General features: G+C 39.7%; 1 protein-coding gene across 6 annotated transcripts in view; it reads right to left on the reverse strand.

Annotated features, from left to right (window-relative positions):
* The window catches only part of LOC135224627 (chromodomain-helicase-DNA-binding protein 7-like), a 271,651-nt gene that overhangs the window by 49,298 nt on the left and 208,034 nt on the right, over positions 1-14,319 (reverse strand). For all 6 annotated transcript variants that reach the window (XM_064263825.1, XM_064263824.1, XM_064263819.1 and 3 more), the window contains 7 exons: positions 12,186-12,467; positions 11,624-11,780; positions 5,783-5,999; positions 5,103-5,521; positions 4,706-4,953; positions 3,624-4,409; positions 3,011-3,237 (listed from right to left, as the gene is read on the reverse strand). In XM_064263825.1, coding sequence (XP_064119895.1) covers positions 3,011-3,237; positions 3,624-4,409; positions 4,706-4,953; positions 5,103-5,521; positions 5,783-5,999; positions 11,624-11,780; positions 12,186-12,467 — 2,336 coding nt within the window. The remainder of the gene's footprint in view (positions 1-3,010; positions 3,238-3,623; positions 4,410-4,705; positions 4,954-5,102; positions 5,522-5,782; positions 6,000-11,623; positions 11,781-12,185; positions 12,468-14,319) is intronic.

A 14,319-nucleotide genomic window follows, 5' to 3' on the forward strand; every position in this document is an offset into this window, starting at 1 on the left:
GGGGGGAGAAGTCAACGGTAGTAGATACCCCACCACAAGAGCATATACTACCCGCTTCTCCGCCCCATAACTCTGCCACTTAGCCCACTGGCCCGCCAGGCAACCCCCACCCATGGCAAAGGAGAAGGAGAGGTGCCCAACCTATTGGCGACACCCCTATTTCTACCCCTGGAGCCCCTCCTTGGCATGTAAGAGCAGGACTGAAAGGGACGTTGGTCATCCAACTCAGGCTTACCAGGCGACGATCTTGGCATTTGTTGCTGAACAGGAGGAGGAGGAGGAGGACAGAGCCTGGTACACCAACCTGTCCTTCGTGTCAGCTCGCCACCAGTCTATCGCGTCCTCCAGCTGAGTCCAAGTAGCAGGAACTGAGACTCCAACAGATCCCCATTCCTCAGCGCCTACAAGGACTCAGGGTCAACCAATCTTGCAATCCTGGACAACGCTGCATTTTTTCTGATCAGTAAAAGATTAACCCACAAATTGACACTAAGATGAGCAAGATAAGAAAATGCCTTGGCCCCAGACTGTAACAAACTGGCAAGAGATGATGCACTCACCAACCTTTCTGCAGACCTGCCAGATGCAATCCTGGCAATGGCCGTCGACCACAACCATAACACCGTCTGGAACATGGAGGCTGGCATAGACTCCATCGCCAAGGCATCCTGCGTAGACAAGGATGGCACCACCAACCTCACCTGCTCCAAAGTAAAACCTGGCTTGAGACGTATAATGTCTGGGTTAAGATGTCAAGGCAACGAGCAGACAAAGTTTGTAGCTTAATATTTCCTATGCCTCGTGAGGGGTGCAGGAAGCAACTTGGAAGAACCCCTTGACTGAAGAGATCTGTCCCAGTCTGGCGCTGAGGCGGTCACCTTCTGTAAGACCGACTGGCCATACCCTGATAAAGGAAGCTGAAAAGATGACTTAGGATCTTGCATAGCCCCAGCAAGGCTTCCAACCAAGTAAAAGCAAAAGACGACAGAGTCTGAGTACGAACCAATCACAACACTAGGAACACTACTACGAACACTTGCAATAGATGACTCACGTACATGTTCACGTATGTGTCTACATACGCAACCATGCAGAGCAGACACATGTACGTGCAACGGAGAAGTCTCAAACTCTTGATGCAAAACGAGAATTCCTTTGAGTCAAACCACGAACAGCATCAGGCGGGGAAGGTGAACACCCCGGCTGCACCACCTTTGCATTTACAACTTTCGATCTTTTCACAGGCGCTTTAAGATCCTTAAGACAGCAAATAGGCACTGGAGCAGAAGCAGCAGACAAATCACCAACATGCGCACATATGTGCGAGGCTGTGACACGCTCACATCCCGAAGACGACAACGCAGCAACAGCTGATCGTACAGGAACATGGACGTGCCATTCTTCACTCATAGACAAAGAAATAAACAAAGTCCTTAACCCTCAACGCTTGATACACCAACACGGTGGAGATGGAGGCGATGGAGGGGAGGAAGACACTACTCCTTCCTTATACGCAGACATGGCTGGAAGAAGATACGTCGGATGGCAGTGATGACATCACGGGAAGCAAACTATGACGACACAGAGGAGTGAGGCAGCGCAACAGCCCCAACCAACGACACCAACGTACCAGGGAGTGATGTCACCAAAGGCGCTGAGAGACGTCACAGCATCCCCCTGACCCGAGCTAGTGGCAGGCCTCGCTGGCAGAGCGATAAGATGACACCCAGGCAGTGCAATACAAAATGGCTGACCGCGGGCACCAACATAAGAGAAGACCAGGGGGAGGAGGTAGAGCTGGCAAGGCTCGAGGCGGGGGGGTGGGGGGGGTGCAAGTTCCATGAAATGCGTCGGCAAACCCTCCAAGGAAAGTGAACCCCTTAGACCAAGCGCCGCCATTTGGGATGCCTCTGATTCTGAAAGGGAAGAAACCGATAAGTAGCCTCCTCCCTCCCACGAAGCAAATTAACCCCCGAGGGAGAGGGGGTGACATCACACATTTAATCAGCCCGAGGGCCTCCTGATACTTCCAAAGACAAATCAATTGAAGAAAAGGAAGGAGAGACGGGCAAACAAACTTTAGCATCAGGGGGTGTGACTGAGGAAGACAACTAAGCATCTGGGCGAGGGATGAAAACCCTTCCCACGAAAGAAGTGTTGAAACTCTACAATGCTCCCTATTACTATAAAATGACTTCCAATGCAATTTAGGCCACACACGACATTCCAGGCTGGGATTCGTTATAGTACAGAAATTAGCACAACCTACTGCATGTTGAATGGGGGTCCGTAGCCGAAGAAGCCAGGAAACGAGAACATGGGAAACCTTGAGTCCCTGGTCACTTACGCACAGAGGCAAAAGAGCGAAAACGGGCAAAACCACCAGGTTGGACAGAGTGAGAGCAACTGCATCGCTCACCCAGGTGGTAAGAAAAAGACTAAACGTGATAACGTGGGGTATGACGTGGTCTTTGACCAGTTTTCACCCTATATATGTATGCATTGCCAGATCTCACAGATTCCTTGCTTTTCAATCTGCAATTGTTTTAACTGGATCCAGCTAGGCACTAGAAAATTATCCTATTGCTAAGACCAAAGGTTTGTTTGCATATGAACAATACTATTCTATAAGAAATACTCAGAATTTGTTACTGATTTTAGATCTTATTTGTTTTGACATTGTGTGAGCTATAGTTACAATTTTACAAACTAAAATAAAATAATTTATTAGAAAAAACATGTATAACTTGGTAAAATTTGTGACCATGTTGTAAAAAAGGCCCCACAAGGGGCTGTCTTGCACCATGAGCATTTGCATATCTTCCTCTTTCCACTGATGTGTTTTTTCTTAAATTGGCTGACCTCAAAGTTTTCTCGACCTGGGGTGCTGCATATGCTTATTTTCAGCCAAGCTCTTAAGGGTTAAAAGCCATGCATCCACATATAATGATGGCATTCCTACTGCTATTTACAAAATACATTCTGAAAAGTTAATATGAAAAACACTTACATGGTACAAGAAATTTCAGCCATAAGTGCCGCTTTATCTGGCGGTCCACAGCGCACAAGAAAACACAATGTAGGATCATTTCTCATGACATTGTAGCGTTCATAGCCATGCTTATATACTCCCACAAGCAACGATCTGTCGGCTTCTAAATCCCACCAAGGCTTGGGTGGCAATTCCGTTGGAGGTGGGTTGATGGGCAAATCTCCCGCTCTGCATCCTTCTTCAATCTAAATTTGGCAGATGTGGAAAAAAATGTTTCTTAGTTATAAGCAAATTATTACTACATTCAGATTCTGACATCACTTGTAGTCATGCAAATGTCATCAACAGAAAATATTCTGCTTAAAATCCACATTTTTAGTCTTTCCTTCCTGGGACAATGTGGTACTTAAAGTATAACCTTTTTTAAAAACCAGTATGACACTACTATTGCCAGTTTATAGTCAAGTATGTGATAACTTATTCCACAATATCTATTTTACAAGCAAAAGCATGAGAAATACTTATTCCATAATATCTATTTTACAAGTGAAAGCATGAGCAATATCTTTTAAAAAGAAACTATTGAAAAATGCCAATGAATTCATTCTATTTTGAAAATTTAAATACTAACCTGAGTGAAGTGATCACCAATGATCTCTTGCTTGAGGTAGAACAGTAGACGAACTCTTAATAGTACTTTATTGGAATGGCGGGTAAGATGTCTTGAATACCCCTGATCTAAATAAACATCTGTATCAAACTTCTCTTCCTTGGCCCATTCTGCACCTTCCATGTGAGTAGCAACAATTTTGGCTTCACGTATCTTTTTTTTACCTTTCCGACCACGAGGGACAGGAGCAGAGAGCCCAATGTGATTGTGATGAATTCGAGGCTTTCCATCCGATGATGGAGCTATAAGATCAAATATAAAACCTTTTATCTTATCATCACCTCGATAATAGCGTATACAAAAGAGGAGAATCATGCGGGCACATTCCAGTACATCCCTTTCTTTCCAAGCAGGACGGAATTCTCCAGTAGACAAAATTTCTTTCCACCTTCCCCATCCATACACCAGGAGTCCTTTCTCCACTTTGAAACACTCAGAACGAGACCACTGACCATATCTCACAACTTCTGGATCAACAGCTTCTTCTTCAAACACCCATCTGGATGCCCTCGTCATTCGTCCACCTCGGCTACCGCGGCCTCCTCTTGTACCCCGTCCTCGGCCTCTTCCTCTATTTTTGTTTCTCGAAGATGTCATCATGTCTGGCAATATTTCTGGTTCAACATCCTTCTCAGCCCCTGAATCACTGGTTGACGATTCCAAATCACTGCAGTCCAGAACAGACTCGTCATGTCCATAACGTCGTATTTGTGATCTTCTTCGGGGTTCTTCTACTATCAAATTTTTCTGTGTGATAAATATTTGTTAATTTGTTATTTCCAAATAAAAGGAAATTCTACAAATTAATTAAAAAATAATCAGTAACAGACAGATTTTAACTCATTGGAATATTGTCCACATGACCATACACCTCAGTATTAGCATGGCTATTCATCATTTAACATACTGTAAAATCTAAAATCTAACACATTCAGTTTCCAATATTTCTATTCCAAGTAAAAATAATTAGGTTTAAGTGCTTTTTCCTGTACAAAATATGCTACAATCATAAAAATTATAAGAGAAAGAAATCTATCCATTACCTTTCGCAGTTTTTCTCCTGCTTCAGTATCAATGTCAGCACGCTTAGCCCATTTTTTCCAAAAGTCTGGATCATCCAAACCAATATCATTACGGTTACTTGATGCAGAGAAGGATGCTTTGGAGAATGTGTTTCCCTTTTCACTTTCATGCTGGATAACTGTTGTCCGTCTGGATAATATGTGATCAATGTCTTCTTCACAAAAGTCATCAGCACCATCCTCTTCCTCCATCAATGCTCCATAAGCACCTGAATAAACATAATTGCACTCCTTGAAATAAAGGAAAATTTGAAGACTGAAAAACCAAATCAATTTTTATTGAATGACAGATTCTATTACTCACTCCATCTGACATTTTTTTTACCTATCCACCTACATACTAAACTAAAATCCTCACCTTTCTTAAGAAGTTCTTCAATGTCTTTTTTTGAGAGGCCCAAAGAATTTCCACCTGCAGCTCCACCTCTCTGTTCGGTATTCATTGATTGCAAGACTGCTTTATCCAGACCCAATTTTTTTGAAGCTTTGTCAAACATTTCTCTCTCATACGTACTTCGACACAGCAATCTATAGATCTTGACACTTTTAGACTGACCAATTCTGTGACAACGAGCCTGAGCCTGTAAGTCATTCTGTGGGTTCCAGTCACTATCATAAATTATCACTGTGTCGGCAGCCGTCAGGTTAATCCCTAGGCCACCTGCTTTGGTACATAGCAAAAATACAAAACGATCAGAGTCCGGTTTGCAAAAGCGATCTATTGCTGCCTGGCGAAGATTGCCCCGAATACGCCCATCCAGTCTCTCATATGGATACCTGTTGATGGAACAGAAAAGTTTATGAAAAACATGAAATAATGTCAAATTTTTCACTTGATTTTACAACAAGGAACATATAAAATTCTAATAAATATTAACCACCCTAAATTCCACCTTGGTTTCCAATGACATTAAACATCAACTGTCCAATGCAACCAAACTACAAATGCTTTGTAATATTAAAGATGAATTACAGCACCAAAAGAGCATAATATTAAGACATACTTGGATACTAAAAGAAATGAATGACTGAACTTACTTTCTGAATATGAGGTAGTCTTCTAGAATATCTAATAACTTGACCATCTGAGAGAAAATAAGTACACGATGACCATTGGCTCGTAGTTTTGGAAGCAGCTTATCAACCAAAACCATCTTTCCTGATGACTGGATAAGCGCATTATGATAAGTGTCTGGATCATGCATGTGTGCAGGATTAGAATCCCGATAATCTTGCTGAATTGCATCCTCTGCACCTATAAACAAAAGTGCAAATTTCAAGTCAGCTGTCCTTATAAATATATATTTATATACACACTAGTCCTGATAACACGCAATACCAACTGCTTAAGATCTGGAGAAAACTAACCAATCAATAAAAACAGCAAGTGCTCATTCGTACTCAAATCCATTTAATTGACTAACACCTGAAGTGCCCTTTCTGGTGTAAAAGCAACAATTCAATTGAAGCAAATATTGCAACAAAATTAGCAAAAATGGCGTGAAAACTAAAAGGGATATGAAAAAAAAACCAATGAACTGAAACCAAATACTTGGCAATTATAACGAACACCATGTAACTTTAAAACTTATTGAAGTTTGCAGTTTGTTTCCCACAAGTTGCACGGCTTTTTACAGTCTAATATTTGTGACAAAGTAAATACTCAATACAATAAGCTATCATTCAACTTTGTTACATTCAAATTTCTAGCAAATTTAACCAATGTCAACGAAAGACATTTTTTAAATTAAAAAGCATAGAAAAACAAAACTGGTCATATACTTGAGATTTAAATGAAAAAACTACAAACACAGGGTTCTTATAATAAATCACCTTATTTCTACTATCTATTAAGTACATTAATTATAAATGGCCTTACTCTGTAAGACAAACCCAACCATACCAACTTTATATAGCTCAAAAGCAAAATCATCCTTCTGTGCACATGTAATTCATGTGTGTCAACCTGCATCACAAAGAATGAAAGGGGGAAAAAAAGTCACTGAAGATTATGACTGAGGTTTACAGGAAAACTTTTCATGTGAAAACTTAAATTTACCCAGTCATTATTTACAAAAAATCTCTGAAGAGCTGAGTAGAACCAGAGGCAGAATGTCTAATTCCCAAAAGACAAGGCATAGTGGACCTTTAACCAACAAAATCTCTGAGAGCTCCTGTAAATAATGAAATTGTGATAAAGGACATAACACAGGAACATGAGGTATAAAGACGAGTACTTTAGGCAAGGCAACATATGCCTCCTGTTTGCCAATTTTTAATGAGGTATATATAGTCAAGATCAGGATAGGAATAAATTATCTTGATCACTCCCAACCAACAGAATAACTGCCATGACAATAGGTCCTAAAATTTCACATTAAAGGATTCAAGGATCACATCACACATTCAATCTTGCAAATCATTCTAATAGCACTAACTAAAAGCTCCAGGAGGAAAGGGCTCAAAACTCTACCTTTGATTTTCAGTTGCTAGTAGTCCTCTACTGCAAAATATTACAAAAAGGGGGTGAAAGAACAGGTTAAAAGGCTAGTCTATGACAACAGCCATAAGGTACAGAAACAACTCTTATTGTGACCAAAAGAAAACAGGGTAACTGTCCATGAGTTTACTGATGTTCAAAATTTCATTAGCATCAGTCCTAAAAGTCTGAGGGGTAGAAACCTAAGATACTGGACTGTCCAAAGACTGGACCATCACATCTACTGGCAGAGTTGCTGGGTCCAGTTGTGGAGATGAACAGCAGCAGAGGTCTTTCAACAATGCAGCAAACTGATTCAGCAAGGACATTTTTTAACCAGGCTCTTCCGGCTATCCAACTGTACAGACTACTATTAAAATAAATCTGCAGACATATACTGAGGCACAATGGTGACCTCTTGCTTTTCTGTTCAAGTGAAGATCTTGGCCTTAAGCACAGATTGACAGTGTCCCTCCTTGGTTTATCGGGTAAATTATGGCAAACATGCTGATGCCCATAACCCCAACATAGTAACCGACATGAGCCATGAATACATGGAGGCCTACTTTTAGTTCATAGTACAGTACAGGTAGACACTGATAACCATCCATCCAAACAACCACTGTCTGCGTGCATCATTGAATGTCTTAGGAATTATAATTATAAATCTATATTTATGCAGGATGAAGGAGCTGTAAGCAACCTCAAAGTGGCCTCAATATGGACAATAGGTAGCACTACCAATATATAAACTGTACAGTGCTGCCCATCGTATAATGTTATTATAATAAATTTTATTCCAAGCTCCAGGCCATATACTCTCTACTAAACATATTTTACATAATTATAAAAGAATGTTAATTTCTTACTAATGTACATTACTGTATGTTACATAATTGTGAAGTTTTATATATTAAAAAATATTCTGCTTGTATTTTCTGAAACAATTTAGGCTTTAGACTGCTGTAAATGGGGATGCTCAGGGAACTCTTTCATTTATTTAACGCTTAAATCTATGACATTGTTACTCAGTTTTTCTCAAGTTTTGTGAAACCCACCCTTTTAACTTTCATTATGGCTCTGAAACACAAGCAAACTAATGTTAGTGACAATAGTAACAAAAACAAGATGGCATCAGCTTCAATGTAAAAGACGTGTTAGAACTATAAAGGAGGTTGCGCATGGTCTTGTTTAATCTGATACCACAAATTTACTGAATAGAAAAAAGAAAACCTTGCAACATGTGTATGTCTACTGCACAGGCTTGCATGATTTACTCTTCAGTAATCTTGTGATGTCAGATTAAACATAATAAGATCATGCATCAAGTTCACATATTTTCCACCACAAAATGGAATGCAGTGACCCTTATGTAGAACCTTTAAAAGCTTAATTAATACTGGCCTTGTCCGCAGCAAAAGAATAACTTGGAATTGCTCAACTGATCAGCAGGGCATCACTGATACAGTAAAACCAAGTTCTGGGTTATAGGAAGGCTGCTGGCTATGTGGCAATGATGATCTATGGTGATGATCGGAGGGTGTCTTCTATTGGTAGGGTGACTTGAAGTCAGGAAGCAGAACCGCCAAAGGAGGATGACATAATTGGCACAGAAGTTGATGCTAATAGTCCTGGTGACAAAGAAAGTGAGCCTCCCCTAGAACTCATTAACTAAGTAGAAAGTGAGCCTCTCCTTGAACTCATTAACTAAGTCCAAAGAGAAAAGATCAGGTGCCATGGGGTTAGAAATATTTCTGGGAGAGGCAGTACACCACAGATAGCAAGCTGGAGATATCTCAGAAGGACATGCAATACACACACAGTGATTGTTAGTAACCAAAGCATGCATGACAAGAGCATACAATGATGTGCTTTAGCTGCTTCCTGCCAGCAAGAACCTTGAGCAGTAAGTGCTCACTCATGACATTTCAAGAGATGATCTTTCACTGCAGAAATGCTTGAGAGCAGACCATTGGGTCAAACAAGGAGTAAAGCAATGCCTCCATGGCAAAACATGAGAACCCAGCCTGTGAAGAGCAGCCTTAGATCTGGTAAAACCTTATGATTTACTGATCAGGAAATCTGTTAAAACCTTATGATCCACTGATCAAGCAATGAACCTCTGATCAAGCTGCGACTCTTTAAAAGAAAAACATCCTTTTAAACAATCAAGAGACAGCCATGAAAATACATAGTAAGCTTTGTCCTGGAATACACTTAGATCCTTCATTTTTTCATTTGAGCCTCAATCTGAGAAATAGGGGCATCTAACTCGAGCATGCACTGTGGAACTTATCTTTCAAGATTCAAGTTGGTGAGACTGGGTCCATTTCCTGTGAAGCATCTCCATAAAGTATATGCTACTGAATCTGAAACTGTAGTTGTAGCAGTTGTCATCGGAGCTGAAAGGGCAGGCACAATCAGCTATGATGTGATGTCATAGCCGCCATGTATGACGTTACTGAGGCCCTCCCTACCATCCCCGTGTATCTTAAAGGGACTGGCAACCGGGTCATAGGTCGTGGTCTTCGACCCCTGGGGCATGTACCTGGCTGAGGTAGGTGAAGAATAACTAGTTTTTTCTGGTTGGTACCAGATTGACATCCAGGATTCCCCTTTAACAGCTGCTATAGAAAGCCCCTGTCCTCCTCAGGTGGACCAGGAACTCGGCTATGTGAGGAATCTTAGCCCGTAGGGGTTCTAAGCCCTGCTCTTTGCACCAGGCCCCGAACAACTTCCACTTGGCCTGGTAGACTGCTGCGGACAACTTCCTAAGGCACCCTGACATGTGGGAGGCCACCCTCCAGGAGAATTCTCTCTGGCTCAGGAGCAACTCAATTGTCTCCACCCATGAAGGGAGAGGGAGTCCAGGCCCTCGTGGTACCTCTCGAAGTGGGGCTGCCTTATAAGGTCCAGCCAGAGGGGAAGCTCCCAGGGGCCCAGGACGGTCAGCTTCAGGAGGTCCGGGAACCAGTCTCTGTCTGGCCACAGGGGGGCCACTTGGGTTATGAAGGTGCCCTAGGAGGTCCGAAGGAGAGGAATGTGTAGAGATCCAGGGCATACCAGGGGTGTTGAAATGCGTCCTCCCAGGCTGCTGCTGGATCGGGACCTGGGAGCAGAAGACTGGAAGCTTGGCATTCAGGCTTGTCGCAAACAGGTCCATGGAGGGGGATCCCCACATCCCAATTAACTCGGCTGCTACCACTGGATGTAGGGACCATTCCGCCCCTAGAACCTGACCCTGCCTGCTGAGCCAGTCAGCAATCACTTTCTTCTTACCTGGGATGAACCTCGCTGTTAGGGAGGCCCCTACGCTTTCCGCCCACTCTAAGGTGGTTTCCACCAGGGAGCATAGGTAATGCGACCGCAGGCCCCCCTTGCTTCTTGATGTATGCTATTATACAGTGGCGTTGTCGAACATGACCGCCACCCTTTTGTGTCTTCGGTCTCAAAAGGCCTGGAGGGGCACTTTTGGATGGCCAGTAGCTCCAACCTGTTGTGGAGCTCCCGCTCCTGCTCCGACCACGCGCCCCCTCTCATTGCCAACTGTAGGTGGGGTCCCCCGCCCTCCTTTGACGCATCTGTGAACAGGAGCATCTCCAGAGGGACATCTGAGAGCAGCAACCCCAACCCCCCCGCGGACCAGCGCAGAGCTTCTCTCGTAGCTTGAGCAGGGGCAACTAGTTCCAGGGGGCTCTTGTCCCCTGAGGTCCATCCGTCCTTCAGGTTCCATTGGATGGGTCTCAGCTTCAGTCTGCCCTGAGAAACTAGCTTCTCCAGGAAGATGAGGTGACCTATGAATCTTTGCCACTCTCTTGCCGGGAGGGGAGTCCTTACCAGGATGGTCAGGGAGCGGTGGCGCCTGTGGCGAGAACCATCCTGGTGGCAGCTGCTCCTACTCCGACCCCTGCTGTCGCGGCTATGGCGAGAAGATCTGGACTGGTGGTCCGGAAGAGAAGTAACACCATTTTGTTAACTTTACCAGTTTCAAGCTGGCGCAAGATTTATCCTCTTGTTAAGACCGAGGGTTTGTTTCACATATGAACAAACTATGATAATATTTTAAAATAACAGAGTTGGGTGAACCACTAAAGGAATTAGCAGTGGAGAAGCACAACATTCCTTGCTTTTAGTCAACAACAAAATTAATTATAAAAAAAAAATAAATAAAAAAAATAATAAATCTGTACATGTCAGACTTTGTATAAGCCACCTCAACAATGACCATAGTATTTAACTTTCTTTAAAAATGTTGTTAATATTATTTTGTGTCTATCCTGTTGGTCTTTCCTCTACATAATACAGCTGACTAACAATTTGTCAAAATACTTAATTCGCAAAGTATTCAAGAAAAAATTTGCAGAGTTCCCCCATCATCAAGAAATACCATAAGGTCTTACCATTTAGGAGATATGGATGAAGACAACACTTTCTCAACTCCATCATGGTGTTCATCAAACTCGGCACATTTGCATACGTTGCACCTTTCACCAAAAAATCAAAGTTCCTCTCCAATATAGCTCTGTAATATTTCTTCTGGATATTTGTCAGCTCAACCTGTTTCAAAGAAAAGAAATTATTCAACAAGCTCAGTAAAATAATAAGAATTAGTTTTTCCAGACCTTTGAGTCTTACATAGACTCTCCTAGGGCTGGTTATTAACACGCTAAGTTAATCCACAAGTTGGAACACTTTAAAATGACAAATTTGTAATCAATTTGTATTTTTCATAACTAATAAACCTTCGTTCTTACCATTAGGATAATACTAGCGCCAAGCTGGAAAACCAGTAGAATTAATAAAAAAACTTAGTGTGATCCAGGGACTATTGGCATCTATACCTGGTCACAGGGAATGGTAATTCCCAGAATGCCCTGGGCGTCCCATGACCTATCAGTTACTTTCCTACCACCTTTAAAGATGACAAATTCAACTACATTTAGGACCGCCACCACCACTCACCTCAATGATAGTTTCTTCTTTGGGTGCTAAACTTTTTTCTACGTCTTCTTTCATACGTCTCAACATCATGGGTTTCAGAAGGGCCTGAAGCTTCTTGACTTGATCTTCTGACTCTAACCGTCCAAACTCTTGCAAGAAAGACTCCTGAGATGCAAACTGACTTGGTTCCAAGAAATTGAGGAGTGAAAAGAGCTCTGTGACATTGTTCTGAAGTGGCGTACCCGAAAGCAGAACTCTATGTTCCATAAACATAAGCCTTAATCCTTCCAACAGCTTACAATTCTGTAGAGGCAGAAAAATAGTTTACTATTATTTTTCACACGATTTACACTGTCTCATCACTTTTAACTGTGTGACATCCCAAAGGTTTTAATTACCCTCTGATAACATGACAACTGCCAATAAGGTGGTCAACAATACTGATATTTAATCAAATTTATTTTTCCCAGTAAAGGATACTGTAAATGTAATGAGGGAAATCTAATACAGTTTCAATTATGTTATTTACCTGGATTTTTACGATCAGCTTTATACATATATACATATATATATGTAATATATATATATATATATATATATATATTATATAGTATATAGATATATATCTAATATATCTATATATATCTATACATCTATATATATATATATATATCGATATATATCTATATATATATCTATCTATATATCTATCTATCTATATATCTATATCTCTATATCCTCTATATCTATATATCTATATCTATATATCTATATCTATATATCTATATATATATCTAGCTATCTATAATATCTATATATATATATCTATATATATATCTCTATATATATATCTATATAATATATCTATATATATCTCTATATATATATATCTATATATATATCTATATATATATCTATATATATCTATCTATATATCTATATCTCATATATATATATATATCTATATATCTATATATCTTTCTATATATCTATATCTATCTATATCTACATCTATCATCTATCTATCTAATATCTATCTATATCTATCTATCTATATCATATATATATATATATATTCTATATATATATAAATATCTATATATATATATATATACTATATATATATCTATATATATATATATCTATATATATATATATCATAATATATATATCTATCTATATATATATACTATATATATATATCTATATATATATATATCTATATATATAATTATTATATATCTATATATATCTATATATATATATCTAATATATATATAATATCTATATATATAATATCTCTATATTATATATATCTATATATATATCTATATTATATCTATATATATATCTATATATATCTATATACTCTCTATCTCTATATCTATATCTATATTATATTGGAAGGACAATTGCATAACCCAAGTCCCTTCACTATGTTTGTTATCTAACTTCCCAGAGTTGCAAGAAGACATTATTCCTTCCGTGAGCCTTATCATCTTACATGCTGCTTTTCTTCCATTGACCACCAAGAGTTTTGTTGTTGTTTTTGTGGTGTGGCAGTCACACTTTTTAATTCTGACTGTCATCTCATCATCTTAAATTCTTGGTATTTAACGAGTATTTGAGCACTGCTTAAAATTACTGTTAGTAACACTTTTTCAGGGAATTCCACAAGTTCAGTGAATTTCAATGTTAATTTCATTCAGTAACTTTATAAATCGGTGCACCTGAATGCATTCATCACACACAAAAGGCTATCTACAATTAAAGTTTTTTGTTTAAAAAAAAATTGTTGTGAATCTTTACATTTTTAAGTTCAATTAATCAAAAGCATTTCTGATATTGAACTGATTATAAATAAATCCAGTAATTTTAAACATTAAATTCCCATTTCATTAATTAGATTTAGAATGTTATTTGAATTTATTTTCAGCTATGCATTTGATAAAAAAAGAACAATTACAAATTAATGTAATACTTGAGTTGAATTGAATTGAACATAGAATTTAGGTTAAAGGCCAACCACTGGGACCTATGAGGTCATTCAGTGCTGAAACAGAAATTAAAACAGGTAAAAAGGCGTCTGAAAGGGTGTTAACAGGAAAGAAAACCATTGTTACAGTTGCACTGCATGATAATCAATTGTTAGGAG

The sequence above is a fragment of the Macrobrachium nipponense genome, chromosome 12 (assembly GCF_015104395.2).
Source record: "Macrobrachium nipponense isolate FS-2020 chromosome 12, ASM1510439v2, whole genome shotgun sequence".
Classification (NCBI taxonomy): Eukaryota; Metazoa; Arthropoda; class Malacostraca; order Decapoda; family Palaemonidae; genus Macrobrachium; species Macrobrachium nipponense.